The sequence below is a fragment of the Oncorhynchus keta genome, unplaced genomic scaffold (assembly GCF_023373465.1).
Source record: "Oncorhynchus keta strain PuntledgeMale-10-30-2019 unplaced genomic scaffold, Oket_V2 Un_contig_6503_pilon_pilon, whole genome shotgun sequence".
NCBI classification, from domain to species: domain Eukaryota; kingdom Metazoa; phylum Chordata; class Actinopteri; order Salmoniformes; family Salmonidae; genus Oncorhynchus; species Oncorhynchus keta.
Window position 1 is genome coordinate 121,588 of NW_026288901.1, and position 19,527 is coordinate 141,114.

At 49.7% G+C, this 19,527-nt stretch overlaps 1 protein-coding gene and 2 long non-coding RNA genes across 8 annotated transcripts; 2 read left to right on the forward strand and 1 right to left on the reverse strand.

Moving 5' to 3' along the window:
• Window positions 1–234: 234 nt before the first annotated feature.
• LOC127925915 (actin-related protein 2/3 complex subunit 1A-like) lies at window positions 235–17,802 on the forward strand. The gene is given in 13 exon segments (XM_052511208.1): window positions 235–450; window positions 1,269–1,371; window positions 1,911–2,015; window positions 2,362–2,584; window positions 2,873–2,980; window positions 8,651–8,753; window positions 8,756–8,862; window positions 9,355–9,430; window positions 9,974–10,167; window positions 14,687–14,726; window positions 14,729–14,777; window positions 16,321–16,897; window positions 17,258–17,802. Coding segments are annotated over 11 exon segments (1,110 nt in total). The 5' UTR covers window positions 235–450; window positions 1,269–1,307; the 3' UTR covers window positions 16,362–16,897; window positions 17,258–17,802.
• Window positions 7,383–8,449, forward strand: LOC127925917 (uncharacterized). 3 transcript variants are annotated; one of them, XR_008122848.1, is made up of 4 exons: window positions 7,383–7,518; window positions 7,579–7,950; window positions 7,982–8,074; window positions 8,199–8,449. It is a non-coding gene; the product is annotated as an uncharacterized LOC127925917 (long non-coding RNA). The 3 variants fall into 3 exon arrangements; XR_008122846.1 differs by lacking the exon at window positions 7,982–8,074; XR_008122847.1 differs by lacking the exon at window positions 7,982–8,074 and having other exon boundaries at window positions 7,383–7,487.
• LOC127925916 (uncharacterized) lies at window positions 10,175–12,504 on the reverse strand. 4 transcript variants are annotated; one of them, XR_008122844.1, is made up of 4 exons: window positions 12,187–12,504; window positions 11,717–11,982; window positions 11,233–11,292; window positions 10,175–11,044 (listed from the first exon to the last, which is right to left on the reverse strand). It is a non-coding gene; the product is annotated as an uncharacterized LOC127925916 (long non-coding RNA). The 4 variants fall into 4 exon arrangements; XR_008122845.1 differs by lacking the exon at window positions 11,233–11,292 and having other exon boundaries at window positions 10,175–10,940; window positions 11,553–12,034; window positions 12,345–12,504; XR_008122843.1 differs by lacking the exon at window positions 11,233–11,292 and having other exon boundaries at window positions 10,175–10,940; window positions 11,553–11,824; window positions 12,085–12,504.
• Window positions 17,803–19,527: the final 1,725 nt, after the last annotated feature.

Below are 19,527 nucleotides of genomic sequence, written 5' to 3' on the forward strand. Positions count from 1 at the left end.
TATTCCAGGCTGTATCACAGCGGATCTGAGGAACTACAGACCCTGGTTCGATTCCAGGCTGTATCACAACCGGCCGTGATTGGGAGTCCCATAGGACGGCGTTAGGCGTCATTGTTACTAAGAATTTGTTCTGAACGGACTTGCCTTGTTAAATAAAGGTAAAATAAAATCTCCTAGACTCGGTTCATTAGCCGCTAGGGGGCAGCCTTCAACAAACAGCAAACAAAAAAAGATTCCTCTTTGTGTCTCCGGGTTTCGTCTGACATCCATCTGAATGTAGCTGGAAGCTTCCCGGTTCCGCTCCTGACAACCCTGGACGGATTCGTGTCGACTGCCCAGAGTCCGCGAATTCAAGTCCGCTGTCTCCCGTTATCAGCAAATCTATCGTTTTCCGAATAATAATAATAATAACAACAAGAGGACGAAGCCAGAAGCTCAGTTAAAACCAAGGTAAGATATCAGTCGGCATGCGGACTGGGGAAGCGGGGAAAGGCTCGGAGGAAAGTTTGGGGCAAGAGAGGAGGCCTCGTTATTTATACGGCGAGATGAAATGTTATTTTCGTAGCAAATTTTTTATCGTTCGTAATTTTGTTCATTTTTTTTTTCTTATGTACATCGAAGTATAAATAAATGACTAGATAATATATTGTTTTGCTAACTAGTTTAGGCTATCGTAATGTTACATGCGAAAATTTGGAGGAGTTATTTAGGGAACATTACGGGGTGGTATTGTCTGTAAAACTGTCTATCACACCTTTGCTCCTAAATACAGAACTAACTCATCTTTAATATCACGAGTATGTCCTGTTATATTGGATAAAACATTTGCTCATTCACGTCTAACAGTTTTGTGAAATGTAAGATAAATATTATTCTACCAAACGGGTAGCATTACTAGCAGCCGAATTGATTCAGGTTAATAACGAGCTGAGTCATGTTGTTGAATTTCAATGGGGGGTTTTCTCTTTGTCTTTGTCTCTCTCTTTGTCTTTCTCTCTCTCTTTGTCTTTGTCTCTCTCTTTGTCTTTGTCTCTTTCTCTCTCTTTGTCTTCTCTCTCTCTCTCTCTTGTCTCTTTTGTCTCTCTTTGTCTGTCTCTCTCTCTTTGTCTGTGTCTCTCCTCTCTTTGTCTGTGTCTCTCTCTTTGTCTGTGTCTCTCTCTCTTTGTCTGTGTCTCTCTCTCTTTGTCTGTGTCTCTCTCTCTTTGTCTGTCTCTCTCTCTCTTTGTCTGTGTCTCTGTCTCTCTCTCTTTGTCTGTGTCTCTGTGTAGCCGGTGACCAGTGAGACTGACCACCCAACTCCCATCAACATGTCACTGCACCAGTTTCTGCTTGAGCCCATCACCTGTCACGCCTGGAACCGGGACAGAACCCGTACGGACCAACACTTTTTATTATATGAAAAATCACTTTAAATATACCCACACTGATATAATATACATACTAAATATTATTATTATATTAAATATACCCACACTGATATAATATACATACTAAATATTATTATTATAGTAAATATACCCACACTGATATAATATACATACTAAATATTATTATTATATATTATTATTATAGTAAATATACCCACACTGATATAATATACATACTAAATATTATTATTATAGTAAATATACCCACACTGATATAATATACATACTAAATATTATTATTATAGTAAATATACCCACACTGATATAATATACATACTAAATATTATTATTATAGTAAATATACCCACACTGATATAATATACATACTAAATATTATTATTATTAAATATACACTGAATGTCAAAACGTATCGAGAAACGTCCACAGTTCATCAAAATGTTTATCCACTGACTCTATTGTGATTTCTTCTTCTTCTTCCTCTTCTTCTTCCTCCTCCTTCTTCTTCTTCTTCTCTCCCTGTAGAGATCGCCATCAGTCCCAACAACCATGAGGTTCACATCTATCAGAAGAGCGGTAACCAGTGGGTGAAGAGTCATGAGCTGAAGGAGCACAATGGACACATCACAGGTAGACTAGGCACAGGAAATGACATCACAGGTAGACTAGGCACAGGAAATGACATCACAGGTAGACTAGGCACAGGAAATGACATCACAGGTAGACTAGGCACAGGAAATGACATCACAGGTAGACTAGGCACAGGAAATGACATCACAGGTAGACTAGGCACAGGAAATGACAACACAGGAATAGATTAAAACACATTTTTGATTTAACAACGTCAGGACATTGATTATGTTTTTCAGAGGTTTACATTGACCCCCCTCCCTCCCTCTCCAGGTATCGACTGGGCTTAAGTCAGGACATTGATGATGTTTTTCAGAGGTTTACATTGACCCCCCTCCCTCTCCAGGTATCGACTGGGCTCCTAAGTCCGACCGTATCGTGACGTGTGGGGCGGATCGTAACGCCTACGTCTGGTCTCTGAAGGACGGCGTCTGGAAGCCCACGCTGGTCATCCTGAGGATCAACAGAGCTGCGACCTTCGTCAAGTGGTCTCCTCTGGAGAACAAGTTCGCTGTGGGCAGCGGAGCCAGACTCATATCAGTCTGTTACTTCGAGTCTGATAACGACTGGTGAGGAGGAGGAGGGAGGGGGAGGGGGAGGGGGAGGAGGGGTTGAGGGAGAAGCAGGCTAGATAGTTTAGTACTCTTTAAGTGTGTGTGTGTATCAGTGAGGGCGGGAGGAGGGGTTGTGAGAGAGGGAGAAGCAGGCTGAATAGTTTTGTACTCTTTAAATGTGTGTGTGTGTGTGTGTGTGTGTGTGTATCAGTGAGGGCGGGAGGAGGGGTTGTGAGAGAGGGAGAAGCAGGCTGAATAGTTTTGTACTCTTTAAATGTGTGTGTGTGTGTGTGTGTGTGTCAGGTGGGTGAGTAAGCACATCAAGAAGCCGATCCGTTCCACCGTCCTCAGTCTGGACTGGCATCCTAACAACGTGCTGCTGGCGGCTGGATCCTGTGACTTCAAATGCAGGTAGAGAGAGAGACCGTCAGAGACCATGTTTCAGCCTCATCAGTAGAGAGAGACCGTCAGAGACCATGTTTCAGCCTCATCAGTAGAGAGAGACCGTCAGAGACCATGTTTCAGCCTCATCAGTAGAGAGAGACCGTCAGAGACCATGTTTCAGCCTCATCAGTAGAGAGAGAGACCGTCAGAGACCATGTTTCAGCCTCATCAGTAGAGAGAGACCGTCAGAGACCATGTTTCAGCCTCATCAGTAGAGAGAGAGACCGTCAGAGACCATGTTTCAGCCTCATCAGTAGAGAGAGACCGTCAGAGACCATGTTTCAGCCTCATCAGTAGAGAGACAGACCGTCAGAGACCATGTTTCAGCCTCATCAGTAGAGAGACCGTCAGAGACCATGTTTCAGCCTCATCAGTAGAGAGACCGTCAGAGACCATGTTTCAGCCTCATCAGTAGAGAGACCGTCAGAGACCATGTTTCAGCCTCATCAGTAGAGAGACAGACCGTCAGAGACCATGTTTCAGCCTCATCAGTAGAGAGACCGTCAGAGACCATGTTTCAGCCTCATCAGTAGAGAGAGAGACCGTCAGAGACCATGTTTCAGCCTCATCAGTAGAGAGAGACCGTCAGAGACCATGTTTCAGCCTCATCAGTAGAGAGAGACCGTCAGAGACCATGTTTCAGCCTCATCAGTAGAGAGAGACCGTCAGAGACCATGTTTCAGCCTCATCAGAGAGAGACCGTCAGAGACCATGTTTCAGCCTCATCAGTAGAGAGAGACCGCCAGAGACCATGTTTCAGCCTCATCAGTAGAGAGACAGACCGTCAGAGACCATGTTTCAGCCTCATCAGTAGAGAGACCGTCAGAGACCGTCAGAGACCATGTTTCAGCCTCATCAGTAGAGAGAGACCGTCAGAGACCATGTTTCAGCCTCATCAGTAGAGAGAGACCGTCAGAGACCATGTTTCAGCCTCATCAGTAGAGAGAGAGACCGTCAGAGACCATGTTTCAGCCTCATCAGTAGAGAGACCGTCAGAGACCATGTTTCAGCCTCATCAGTAGAGAGACCGTCAGAGACCATGTTTCAGCCTCATCAGTAGAGAGAGACCGTCAGAGACCATGTTTCAGCCTCATCAGTAGAGAGAGAGACCGTCAGAGACCATGTTTCAGCCTCATCAGTAGAGAGACCGTCAGAGACCATGTTTCAGCCTCATCAGTAGAGAGACCGTCAGAGACCATGTTTCAGCCTCATCAGTAGAGAGACCGTCAGAGACCATGTTTCAGCCTCATCAGTAGAGAGACCGTCAGAGACCATGTTTCAGCCTCATCAGTAGAGAGACCATCAGAGACCATGTTTCAGCCTCATCAGTAGAGAGACCATCAGAGACCATGTTTCAGCCTCATCAGTAGAGAGACCGTCAGAGACCATGTTTCAGCCTCATCAGTAGAGAGACCGTCAGAGACCATGTTTCAGCCTCATCAGTAGAGAGACCGGCAGAGACCATGTTTCAGCCTCATCAGTAGAGTCAGACCGCCTCATCAGAGACCATGTTTCAGCCTCATCAGTAGAGAGACCGTCAGAGACCATGTTTCAGCCTCATCAGTAGAGAGAGAGACCGTCAGAGACCATGTTTCAGCCTCATCAGTAGAGAGACAGACCGTCAGAGACCATGTTTCAGCCTCATCAGTAGAGAGAGACCGTCAGAGACCATGTTTCAGCCTCATCAGTAGAGAGAGAGAGACCGTCAGAGACCATGTTTCAGCCTCATCAGTCTAGAGAGAGAGACCGTCAGAGACCATGTTTCAGCCTCATCAGTAGAGAGAGAGACCGTCAGAGACCATGTTTCAGCCTCATCAGTTCAGAGACCATGTTTCAGCCTCATCAGTAGAGACAGACTGTCAGAGACCATGTTTCAGCCTCATCAGTAGAGACAGACTGTCAGAGACCATGTTTCAGCCTCATCAGTAGAGAGAGACAGACCGTCAGAGACCATGTTTCAGCCTCATCAGTAGAGAGAGACCGTCAGAGACCATGTTTCAGCCTCATCAGTAGAGAGAGAGACAGACCATCAGAGACCATGTTTCAGCCTCATCAGAGAGAGACCGTCAGAGACCATGTTTCAGCCTCATCAGTAGAGAGAGAGACCGTCAGAGACCATGTTTCAGCCTCATCAGTAGAGAGACCGTCAGAGACCATGTTTCAGCCTCATCAGTAGAGAGAGACAGACCGTCAGAGACCATGTTTCAGCCTCATCAGTAGAGAGAGACCGTCAGAGACCATGTTTCAGCCTCATCAGTAGAGAGACCGTCAGAGACCATGTTTCAGCCTCATCAGTAGAGAGAGACCGTCAGAGACCATGTTTCAGCCTCATCAGTAGAGAGAGAGACCGTCAGAGACCATGTTTCAGCCTCATCAGTAGAGAGACCGTCAGAGACCATGTTTCAGCCTCATCAGTAGAGAGACAGACCGTCAGAGACCATGTTTCAGCCTCATCAGTAGAGAGAGACCGTCAGAGACCATGTTTCAGCCTCATCAGTAGAGAGACCGTCAGAGACCATGTTTCAGCCTCATCAGTAGAGAGACAGACCGTCAGAGACCATGTTTCAGCCTCATCAGTAGAGAGAGACCGTCAGAGACCATGTTTTGTTTCAGCCTCATCAGTAGAGAGAGACAGACCGTCAGAGACCATGTTTCAGCCTCATCAGTAGAGAGAGACCGTCAGAGACCATGTTTCAGCCTCATCAGTAGAGACAGACCGTCAGAGACCATGTTTCAGCCTCATCAGTAGAGAGAGAGACCGTCAGAGACCATGTTTCAGCCTCATCAGTAGAGAGAGACCGCCAGAGACCATGTTTCAGCCTCATCAGTAGAGACAGACCGTCAGAGACCATGTTTCAGCCTCATCATCAGTAGACAGACCGTCAGAGACCATGTTTCAGCCTCATCAGTAGAGATAGAGACCGTCCCAGAGACCATGTTTCAGCCTCATCAGTAGAGAGAGAGACCGTCAGAGACCATGTTTCAGCCTCATCAGTAGAGAGACCGTCAGAGACCATGTTTCAGCCTCATCAGTAGAGACAGACCGTCCCAGAGACCATGTTTCAGCCTCATCAGTAGAGAGAGAGACCGTCAGAGACCATGTTTCAGCCTCATCAGTAGAGAGACCGTCAGAGACCATGTTTCAGCCTCATCAGTAGAGAGACCGTCAGAGACCATGTTTCAGCCTCATCAGTAGAGAGACAGACCGTCAGAGACCATGTTTCAGCCTCATCAGTAGAGAGACAGAGAGACCGTCAGAGACCATGTTTCAGCCTCATCAGTAGAGAGAGAGACAGACCGTCAGAGACCATGTTTCAGCCTCATCAGTAGAGAGAGAGACAGACCGTCAGAGACCATGTTTCAGCCTCATCAGTAGAGAGAGAGAGACCGTCAGAGACCATGTTTCAGCCTCATCAGTAGAGAGAGACCGTCAGAGACCATGTTTCAGCCTCATCAGTAGAGAGAGAGACCGTCAGAGACCATGTTTCAGCCTCATCAGTAGAGAGAGAGAGACCGTCAGAGACCATGTTTCAGCCTCATCAGTAGAGAGAGAGACCGTCAGAGACCATGTTTCAGCCTCATCAGTAGAGAGACCGTCAGAGACCATGTTTCAGCCTCATCAGTAGAGAGACCATCAGAGACCATGTTTCAGCCTCATCAGTAGAGAGAGAGACCATCAGAGACCATGTTTCAGCCTCATCAGTAGAGAGACCATCAGAGACCATGTTTCAGCCTCATCAGTAGAGAGAGAGACCGTCAGAGACCATGTTTCAGCCTCATCAGTAGAGAGACCATCGGAGACCATGTTTCAGCCTCATCAGTAGAGAGAGAGACCGTCAGAGACCATGTTTCAGCCTCATCAGTAGAGAGAGACAGACCGACCCAGAGACCATGTTTCAGCCTCATCAGTAGAGAGAGACCGTCAGAGACCATGTTTCAGCCTCATCAGTAGAGAGAGACCGTCAGAGACCATGTTTCAGCCTCATCAGTAGAGAGAGACAGACCGTCAGAGACCATGTTTCAGCCTCATCAGTAGAGAGAGACAGACCGTCAGAGACCATGTTTCAGCCTCATCAGTAGAGAGAGAGACAGACCGTCAGAGACCATGTTTCAGCCTCATCAGTAGAGAGATAGAGACCGTCAGAGACCATGTTTAGGATCAGGGTCTATTCACACAGCGTCTCTCAGTAGGAGTGTAGGTATTGATACGTACAGACCCCTGATCAGTAGGTATTGATACGTACGGACCCCTGATCAGTAGGTATTGATACGTACGGCCCCTGATCAGTAGGTATTGATACGTACGGCCCCTGATCAGTAGGTATTGATACGTACGGCCCCTGATCAGTAGGTATTGATACGCACGGCCCCTGATCAGTAGGTATTGATACGTACGGACCCCTGATCAGTAGGTATTGATACGTACGGACCCCTGATCAGTAGGTATTGATACGTACGGACCCCTGATCAGTAGGTATTGATACGTACGGACCCCTGATCAGTAGGTATTGATACGTACGGACCCCTGATCAGTAGGTATTGATACACGGACTCCTGATCAGTAGGTATTGATACGTACGGACCCCTGATCAGTAGGTATTGATACGTACGGACCCCTGATCAGTAGGTATTGATACGTACGGACCCCTGATCAGTAGGTATTGATACGTACGGACCCCTGATCAGTAGGTATTGATACGTACGGACCCCTGATCAGTAGGTATTGATACGTACGGACCCCTGATCAGTAGGTATTGATACGTACGGACCCCTGATCAGTAGGTATTGATACGTACGGACCCCTGATCAGTAGGTATTGATACGTACGGACCCCTGATCAGTAGGTATTGATACGTACGGACCCCTGATCAGTAGGTATTGATACGTACGGACCCCTGATCAGTAGGTATTGATACGTACGGACCCCTGATCAGTAGGTATTGATACGTACGGCCTCCTGATCAGTAGGTATTGATACGTACGGACCCCTGATCAGTAGGTATTGATACGTACGGACCCCTGATCAGTAGGTATTGATACGTACGGACCCCTGATCAGTAGGTATTGATCCACGTACGGCCCCCTGATCAGTAGGTATTGATACGTACGGACCCCTGATCAGTAGGTATTGATACGCACGGACCCCTGATCAGTAGGTATTGACGTACGGACCCCTGATCAGTAGGTATTGATACGTACGGACCCCTGATCAGTAGGTATTGATACGTACGGACCCCTGATCAGTAGGTATTGATACGTACGGACCCCTGATCAGTAGGTATTGATACGTACGGACCCCTGATCAGTAGGTATTGATACGTACGGACCCCTGATCAGTAGGTATTGATACGTACGGACCCCTGATCAGTAGGTATTGATACGTACGGACCCCTGATCAGTAGGTATTGATACGTACGGACCCCTGATCAGTAGGTATTGATACGCACGGACCCCTGATCAGTAGGTATTGATACGTACGGACCCCTGATCAGTAGGTATTGATACGTACGGACCCCTGATCAGTAGGTATTGATACGTACGGACCCCTGATCAATAGTTATAATATATTACCCCCCTCTCTTTCTCCCCCAGGGTGTAAATATATTAACCCCCCCCTCCCCTCTCTCTCTCCCCCAGGGTGTTCTCGGCCTACATCAAGGAGGTGGAGGAGAAGCCGGGCCCCACCCCCTGGGGGTCCAAGATGCCGTTTGGGGCGGTGCTGGCTGAGTTTGGGGGTGCCGGGGGGGAGGATGGGTCCACTCTGTGTCCTTCTCCTCATCTGGTAACAGACTGGCCTGGGTCTCACACGACTCCACTGTCACTGTGGTGGATGGTACCAAGGGATCCACGTGAGTCTCTCTGGGGGGGGGTTTATGTTACTGTGGTGGATGGTACCAAGGGATCCACGTGAGTCTCTCTGGGGGGTTACCAAGGGATCCACAAGGGAGTCTCTCTGGGGGGTGTTTATGTTACTGTGGTGGATGGTACCAAGGGATCCACGTGAGTCTCTCTGGGGGGTTACCAAGGGATCCACGTGAGTCTCTCTGGGGGTTTATGTTACTGTGGTGGATGGTACCAAGGGATCCACGTGAGTCTCTCTGGGGGGTTTATGTTACTGTGGTGGATGGTACCAAGGGATCCACGTGAGTCTCTCTGGGGGGGTTATGTTACTGTGGTGGATGGTACCAAGGGATCCACGTGAGTCTCTCTGGGGGGTTTATGTTACTGTGGTGGATGGTACCAAGGGATCCACGTGAGTCTCTCTGGGGGTTTATGTTACTGTGGTGGACGGTACCAAGTCGTTCTGTTCAATGATCTGTGTGTGTGTGTGTGTGTTTCAGTCCGTCTCAGTTGAAGACAGAGTTCCTCCCTCTGCTCAGTGTTCTCTTCATCTCTGAGAACAGCGTAGTGGCAGCGGTAAGTCTCTCTCTGTCTGTCTCTCTGTCTGTCTGTCTGTCTCTCTGTCTGTCTCTCTGTGTCTCTGTCTGTCTCTCTGTGTCTCTGTCTGTCTCTCTGTGTCTCTGTCTGTCTCTCTGTCTCTCTGTCTGTCTCTCTGTCTCTCTGTCTGTCTCTCTGTCTCTCCCTCTGTCTCTCTCTCTCTCTGTCTCTGTCTCTGTCTCTCTCTGTCTCTCTCTCTCTCTGTCTGTCTCTCTGTCTCTCTCTCTGTCTCTCTCTCTGTCTCTCTCTCTGTCTCTCTCTCTGTCTCTCTCTCTGTCTCTCTCTCTCTCTCTCTCTCTGTCTCTCTCTCTGTCTCTCTCTCTCTCTCTCTGTCTCTCTCTCTGTCTCTCTGTCTCTCTGTCTCTGTCTCTCTGTCTCTGTCTCTCTGTCTCTCTGTCTGTCTCTCTGTCTCTCCCTCTGTCTCTCTGTCTCTCTCTCTGTCTCTCTGTCTCTCTCTCTCTCTGTCTCTCTCTCTGTCTCCGTTGTGATGACGGAGGGTCCCTGACGTCTGTCTCTCCTCAGGGTCATGACTGTTGTCCCATGCTGTTCCGTTGTGATGACGGAGGGTCCCTGACGTTTGTCTCTAAGCTGGACCTTCCCAAAGCCTCCATCACTAGAAACATCTCCGCTATGGAGCGTTTCAGAAACATGGACAAGAGAGCGACTACAGAGGACCGTAACACAGCCCTGGAGACACTGCACCAGAACTCCATCACGTAGGACACACACACACAGCCCTGGAGACACTGCACCAGAACTCCATCACGTAGGACACACACACACAGCCCTGGAGACACTGCACCAGAACTCCATCACGTAGGACACAACACACACACACACAGCCCTGGAGACACTGCACCAGAACTCCATCACGTAGGACACAACACACACACACACAGCCCTGGAGACACTGCTCCAGAACTCCATCACGTAGGACACACACACACACACAGCCCTGGAGACACTGCACCAGAACTCCATCACGTAGGACACACACACACACAGCCCTGGAGACACTGCACCAGAACTCCATCACGTAGGACACACACACACACACACACAGCCCTGGAGACACTGCACCAGAACTCCATCACGTAGGACACACACACACACACAGCCCTGGAGACACTGCACCAGAACTCCATCACGTAGGACACACACACACACAGCCCTGGAGACACTGCACCAGAACTCCATCACGTAGGACACACACACACACACACACAGCCCTGGAGACACTGCACCAGAACTCCATCACGTAGGACACACACACACACAGCCCTGGAGACACTGCACCAGAACTCCATCACGTAGGACACACACACACAGCCCTGGAGACACTGCACCAGAACTCCATCACGTAGGACACACACACACACACAGCCCTGGAGACACTGCACCAGAACTCCATCACGTAGGACACACACACACACAGCCCTGGAGACACTGCACCAGAACTCCATCACGTAGGACACACACACACACAGCCCTGGAGACACTGCACCAGAACTCCATCACGTAGGACACACACACACACACAGCCCTGGAGACACTGCACCAGAACTCCATCACGTAGGACACACACACACAGCCCTGGAGACACTGCACCAGAACTCCATCACGTAGACACACACACACACCACACACAGCCCTGGAGACACACACACACACACACACACAGCCCTGGAGACACTGCACCAGAACTCCATCACGTAGGACACACACACACACACAGCCCTGGAGACACTGCACCAGAACTCCATCACGTAGGACACACACACACAGCCCTGGAGACACTGCACCAGAACTCCATCACGTAGGACACACACACACACACAGCCCTGGAGACACTGCACCAGAACTCCATCACGTAGGACACACACACACACAGCCCTGGAGACACTGCACCAGAACTCCATCACGTAGGACACAACACACACAGCCCTGGAGACACTGCACCAGAACTCCATCACGTAGGACACAACACACACACACAGCCCTGGAGACACTGCACCAGAACTCCATCACGTAGGACACAACACACACAGCCCTGGAGACACTGCACCAGAACTCCATCACGTAGGACACAACACACACACACAGCCCTGGAGACACTGCACCAGAACTCCATCACGTAGGACACACACACACACACAGCCCTGGAGACACTGCACCAGAACTCCATCACGTAGGACACACACACACACAGCCCTGGAGACACTGCACCAGAACTCCATCACGTAGGACACACACACACACACACACAGCCCTGGAGACACTGCACCAGAACTCCATCACGTAGGACACACACACACACACAGCCCTGGAGACACTGCACCAGAACTCCATCACGTAGGACACACACACACAGCCCTGGAGACACTGCACCAGAACTCCATCACGTAGGACACACACACACACACAGCCCTGGAGACACTGCACCAGAACTCCATCACGTAGGACACACACACACAGCCCTGGAGACACTGCACCAGAACTCCATCACGTAGGACACACACACACACACAGCCCTGGAGACACTGCACCAGAACTCCATCACGTAGGACACACACACACACAGCCCTGGAGACACTGCACCAGAACTCCATCACGTAGGACACACACACACACACAGCCCTGGAGACACTGCACCAGAACTCCATCACGTAGGACACACACACAGCCCTGGAGACACTGCACCAGAACTCCATCATGTAGGACACACACACACACACAGCCCTGGAGACACTGCACCAGAACTCCATCATGTAGGACACACACACACACACACAGCCCTGGAGACACTGCACCAGAACTCCATCACGTAGGACACACACACACACACAGCCCTGGAGACACTGCACCAGAACTCCATCACGTAGGACACACACACACACACACACACACACACACACACACGCCCTGTTATATTGTCTCTAGTCATGGCCAAAAGTTTTGAGAATGACACAAATATTAATTTCCACAAAGTTTGTTGCTTCAGTGTCTTTAGATATTTTTGTCAGATGTTACTGTGGAATACTGAAATATAATTACAAGCATTTCATAAGTGTCAAAGGCTTTTATTGACAATTACATGAAGTTGATGCAAAGAGTCAATATTTGCAGTGTTGACCCTTCTTTTTCAAGACCTCTGCAATCCACCCTGACATGCTGTCAATTAACTTCTGGGCCACATCCTGACTGATGGCAGCCCATTCAATTAACTTCTGGGCCACATCCTGACTGATGGCAGCCCATTCAATTAACTTCTGGGCCACATCCTGACTGATGGCAGCCCATTCAATTAACTTCTGGGCCACATCCTGACTGGTGGCAGCCCATTCAATTAACTTCTGGGCCACATCCTGACTGATGGCAGCCCATTCAATTAACTTCTGGGCCACATCCTGACTGATGGCAGCCCATTCAATTAACTTCTGGGCCACATCCTGACTGATGGCAGCCCATTCAATTAACTTCTGGGCCACATCCTGACTGATGGCAGCTCATTCTCGCATAATCAATGCTTGGAGTTTGTCAGAATTTGTTGGGTTTTTGTTTGTCCACCCGCCTCTTGAGGATTGACCACAAGTTCTCAATGGGATTAAGGTCTGGGGAGTTTCATGACCATGGACCCAAAATATCGATGTTTGTTCCCTGAGCCACTTAGTTATCACTTTGCCTTATGGCAAGGTGCTCCATCATGCTGGAGAAGGCATTGTTCATCACCAAACTGTTCCTGGATGGTTGGGAGAAGTTGTTCTCGGAGGATGTGTTGGTACCATTCTTTATTCATGGCTGTATTCTTGGGCAACATTGTGAGTGAGCCCACTCCCTTGGCTGAGAAGCAACCCCACACATGTATGGTCTCAGGATGCTTTACTGTTGGCATGACACAGGACTGATGGTAGCGCTCACCTTGTCTTCTCCAGACAAGCTTTTTCCCCGATGCCCCAAACAATCGGAAAGGTGATTCATCAGAGAAAATGACTTTACCCCAGTCCTCAGCAGTCCAGTCATCAGTCAGCAGTCAGTCATCAGCAGTCCAGTCCTCAGCAGTCCAGTCCCTGTACCTTTTGCAGAATATCAGTCTGTCCCTGACGTTTTCCTGTATAGAAGTGGCTTCTTTGCTGCCCTTGACACCAGGCCATCCTCCAAAAGTATTTGCCTCACAGATGCACTCACACCTGCCTGCTGCCATTCCTGAGCAAGCTCTGTACTGGTGGTGCGCCGATCCCGCAGCTGAATCAACTTTAGGAGACGGTCCTGGCGCTTGCTGGACTTTCTTGGGTGCCCTGAAGCCTTCTTCACAACAATTGAACCGCTCTCCTTGAAGTTCTTGATGATCCGATTAATGGTTGATTTAGGTACAATCAAACTGGCAGCAATATCCTGGCCTGTGAAACCCTTTTATTGCAAAGAAATTATGACGGTATGTGTTTCCTTGCAGGTAACCATGGTTGACAGAGGAAGAACAATGATTCCAAGCACCACCCTCCTTTTGAAGCTTCCAGTCTGTTATTCGAACTCAATCAGCATGACAGAGTGATCTCCAGCCTTGTCCTCGTCAACACTCACACCTGTGTTAACGAGAGAATCACTGACATGATGTCAGCTGGTCCTTTTGTGGCAGGGCTGAAATGCAATGGAAATGTCTTTTGGGGGGGGGATTCAGTTCATTTGCATGGTGATTAGGGACTTTGCAATTAATCTGATCACCCTTCATAACATTCTGGAGTATATGCAAATTGCCATCATACAAACTGAGGCAGCAGACTTTGTGAAAATGAATATTTGTGTCATTCTCAACTTTTGGCCACGACTGTAGTGTTTATCTCTGAGGGAGACCAGAGGGACTGTCTGACCCTGTTATATTGTCTCTCCAGTCAGGTCTCTATCTATGAGGGAGACCAGTCTGACCCTGTTATATTGTCTCTCCAGTCAGGTCTCTATCTATGAGGGAGACCAGTCTGACCCTGTTATATTGTCTCTCCTCCAGTCAGGTCTCTATCTATGAGGGAGACCAGTCTGACCCTGTTATATTGTCTCTCCAGTCAGGTCTCTATCTATGAGGGAGACCAGTCTGACCCTGTTATATTGTCTCTCCAGTCAGGTCTCCATCTATGAGGGAGACCAGAGGGACTGTCTGACCCTGTTATATTGTCTCTCCAGTCAGGTCTCTATCTATGAGGGAGACCAGAGGGACTGTCTGACCCTGTTATATTGTATCTCCAGTCAGGTCTCCATCTATGAGGGAGACCAGTCTGACTGTCAGTCAAGTTCTGCACCACGGGCATCGATGGAGCCATGACCATCTGGGACTTCAGTCAGGTAACTATCTACACACACACACACACAGAGAGACACACACACACACACACAGAGAGACACACACACACACACACACACACACAGACACACTAGAGAGACACACACACACACACACACACACACACACACAGACACACAGAGAGACACACACACACACACAGACACACACACACACACAGACACACAGACACTGTTATAGAGTCAGGAGACACACACACAGACACACACACACACACAGACACACAGAGAGACACACACAGACACACACACACACACAGACACACAGAGAGACACACACACAGACACACACACACACACAGACACACAGAGAGACACACACACAGAGAGACACACACACAGAGAGACACACACACAGAGAGACACACACACAGAGACACACACACAGACAGACACACACACACACACACACACACACACACACACACACACACACACACACACAGACACACAGAGAGACACACACACACACACACACACACACACACACACACACACACACACACACACACACACACAGACACACAGAGAGACACACACACACACACACACAGACACACAGAGAGACACACACACACACACACACAGACACACAGAGAGACACACACACACACACACACAGACACACAGAGAGACACACACACACACACACAGACACACACAGAGACACACACACCCACACGGAGACACACACACAGACACACACACACACACACACACACACACACACAGAGACACACACACACACACACAGTTGGACACACACAGCCACACACACAGAGACACATTCCTGGTCAGGCTCATTAATTAGTTGTCATCACATTGTGATTTTTCAATCCTTAAAGTAGAATGTTGACAGAGGACAACATGGCCCCCAGCTGAAGACCAGACTTAGTCAGTAGACTGTTATGGACAGAGGACAACATGGGGGGCTGAAGACCAGACTTAGTCAGTAGACTGTTATGGACAGAGGACAACATGGCCCCCAGCTGTAGACCAGGCTTAGTCAGTAGACTGTTATGGACAGAGGACAACATGGCCCCCAGCTGTAGACCAGACTTAGTCAGTAGACTGTTATGGACAGAGGACAACATGGCCCCCAGCTGTAGACCAGACTTAGTCAGTAGACTGTTATGGACAGAGGACAACATGGCCCCCAGCTGAAGACCAGACTTAGTCAGTAGACTGTTATGGACAGAGGACAACATGGCCCCCAGCTGAAGACCAGACTTAGTCAGTAGACTGTTATGGACAGAGGACAACGTGGCCCCCAGCTGAAGACCAGACTTAGTCAGTAGACTGTTATGGACAGAGGACAACGTGGCCCCCAGCTGAAGACCAGACTTAGTCAGTAGACTGTTATGGACAGAGGACAACATGGCCCCCAGCTGAAGACCAGACTTAGTCAGTAGACTGTTATGGACAGAGGACAACATGGCCCCCAGCTGAAGACCAGACTTAGTCAGTAGACTGTTATGGACAGAGGACTCTGTTATTGACCAATGTGTTGTTGTCTCCTCAGAGTCTGGAGGCGTCCATCCAGGGGCTGAGGATCATGTGAAGGACCAGCTAAACAACCCCCCTTTCCCTGACACCCCCCTCCAAGCGGCCAGTAACAGTCTGACCACGCTAAGAAGTATCTGATTAAAAAGCACTGACTACACACACTCACACACACGCACACCGACACACACACGAACACGCACACCGACACACACACGCACACCGACACACACACGCACACCGACACACACATGCACACCGACACACACACACAGACACACACACACACACAGACACACACACACACACCGACACATACACACACCGACACACACACACACACGCACACACACACACCGACACATACACACACCGACACACACGCACACACACACACCGCACCACATACACACACCGACACACACACACACACACACACGCACCGACACACACACGCACCGACACACACACGCACCGACACACACACACGCACACCGACGCACACCGCACACACACACACACACACACACACACACACCCTCTCTGAGCTGACATTACCACTGATTGTTTGTTTATGTAAACCAAGGGTCATAGGTCAACTTGACGACCCGGGATGTTTATGTAAACCAAGGGTCATAGGTCAACTTGACGACCCGGGATGTTTATGTAAACCAAGGGTCATAGGTCAACTTGACGACCCGGGATGTTTATGTAAACCAAGGGTCATAGGTCAACTTGACGACCCGGGATGTTTATGTAAACGAAGGGTCATAGGTCAACTTGACGACCCGGGATGTTTATGTAAACGAAGGGTCATAGGTCAACTTGACGACCCGGGATGTTTATGTAAACCAAGGGTCATAGGTCAACTTGACGACCCGGGATGTTTATGTAAACCAAGGGTCATAGGTCAACTTGACGACCCGGGATGTTTATGTAAACGAAGGGTCATAGGTCAACTTGACGACCCCGGGATGTTTATGTAAACGAAGGGTCATAGGTCAACTTGACGACCACATCAGTGTGTGTTTTTTTATTTAAATGTAGTAATAATAACAACAGGTGTTTTGTCTCTGAAACGACTTCGGCACTACAACACTAAGTTACCATTGAAGGATGTGCTGTGAAGCCAATGTGACCAGATGGCACACTATTCCCTATATAGTGCACTACTTTAGACCAGAGTCCTATAGAACCCTATTCCCTATATAGTGCACTACTTTAGACCAGAGTCCTATAGAACCCTATTCCCTATATAGTGCACTACTTTAGACCAGAGTCCTATAGAACCCTATTCCCTATATAGTGCACTACTTTAGACCAGAGTCCTATAGCGGCTATATCCTCTGTGTTGTGTCCCTATGGGCCCATGGTCAGAAATAGTTCACTGTCAAGGAACTAGGGTGCTATTTGGGATGGTTCCTATGTCATTAGATGGAGGATGTACCTATGATGTGTCTAATTCAGCTGCAGGAGAAATAAAGAATCAATTGACACTACCGAGTCGCCTGTCTGTCTGTCTTACTCTGCCCTACCGAGTCGCCTGTCTGTTACTCTGCCGAGTCGCCTGTCTGTCGCTCTGCCGAGTCGCCTGTCTGTCTGTCTTACTCTGCCGAGTCGCCTGTCTGTCTGTCGCCCTAACGAGTCGTCTGTCTGTCTTACTCTGCCCTACCGAGTCGCCTGTCTGTCTGTTGCTCTGCCGAGTCGCCCGTCTGTCTGTCGCTCTGCCGAGTCGCCCGTCTGTCTGTCGCTCTGCCGAGTCGCCCGTCTGTCTGTCGCTCTGCCGAGTCGCCCGTCTGTCTGTCGCTCTGCCGAGTCGCCCGTCTGTCTGTTGCTCTGCCGAGTCGCCTGTCTGTCTGTTGCTCTGCCGAGTCACCTGTCTGTCTGTTGCTCTGCCGAGTCGCCTGTCTGTCTGTTGCTCTGCCGAGTCGCCTGTCTGTTGCTCTGCCGAGTCGCCTGTCTGTCTGTTGCTCTGCCGAGTCGCCTGTCTGTCTCTTGCTCTACCGAGTCGCCTGTCTGTCGCTCTGCCGAGTCGCCTGTCTGTCGCTCTGCCGAGTCGCCTGTCTGTCGCTCTGCCGAGTCGCCTGTCTGTCGCTCTGCCGAGTCGCCTGTCTGTCGCTCTGCCGAGTCGCCTGTCTGTCGCTCTGCCGAGTCGCCTGTCTGTCGCTCTGCCGAAGTCGCCTGTCTGTCGCTCTGCAGGGAAGTGGCCTGTCTGTCGCTCTGCCCTAGTCGCCTGTCTGTCGCTCTGCCCAGTCGCCTGTCTGTCGCTCTGCCGAGTCGCCTGTCTGTCGCTCTGCCTAGTCGCCTGTCTGTCGCTCTGCCACCCTAGTCGCCTGTCTGTCGCTCTGCCGAAGTCGCCTGTCTGTCGCTCTGCCCAGTCGCCTGTCTGTCGCTCTGCCGAGTCGCCTGTCTGTCTGTTGCTCTGCCGAGTCGCCTGTCTGTCTGTTGCTCTGCCGATTCGCCTGTCTGTTTTCTGTCTCTGTTACTTTGTGTGGAGGAGCCAGACTAAGCCCTTCCAACAGAAGGAAATGATCTGGTGGAACAGAACAAGAAACAGGGAAGGTGGATAATGAAGAGGGGAGTCTCATCTACCTCCCTCTCACCCTAGTCTACCCCCTCTCTCTCTCCCTCTCACCCTAGTCTACCCCTTCTCTCTCTCCCTCTCACCCTAGTCTACCCTCTCTCTCTCCCTCTCACCCTAGTCTACCCCTTCTCTCTCTCCCACCCTAGTCTACCCTCTCTCTCTCTCCCACCCTAGTCTACTCTCTCTCTCCCTCTCACCCTAGTCTACCCCCTCTCTCTCTCTAGTCTACCCCTTCTCTCTCTCTCTCTCTCCCACCCTAGTCTACCCCTTCTCTCTCTCTCCCACCCTAGTCTACCCTCTCTCTCTCTCTCTCCCATCCTAGTCTACCCCTCTCTCTCTCTCTCCCACCCTAGTCTACTCTCTCTCTCTCTCTCTCCCACCCTAGTCTCCCCCTCTCTCTCTCTCTCTCTCTCCCACCCTAGTCTACCCTCTCTCTCCCACCCTAGTCTACTCTCTCTCTCTCTCTCCCACCCTAGTCTACCCTCTCTCTCTCTCTCCCACCCTAGTCTACCCCTCTCTCTCTCTCCCACCCTAGTCTACCCTCTCTCTCCCTCTCACCCTAGTCTACCCTCTCTCTCTCCTCCCACCCTAGTCGACCCCACCCTCCCTTCCTTTTCTGTTGCAGATGTGAATGTTCTAC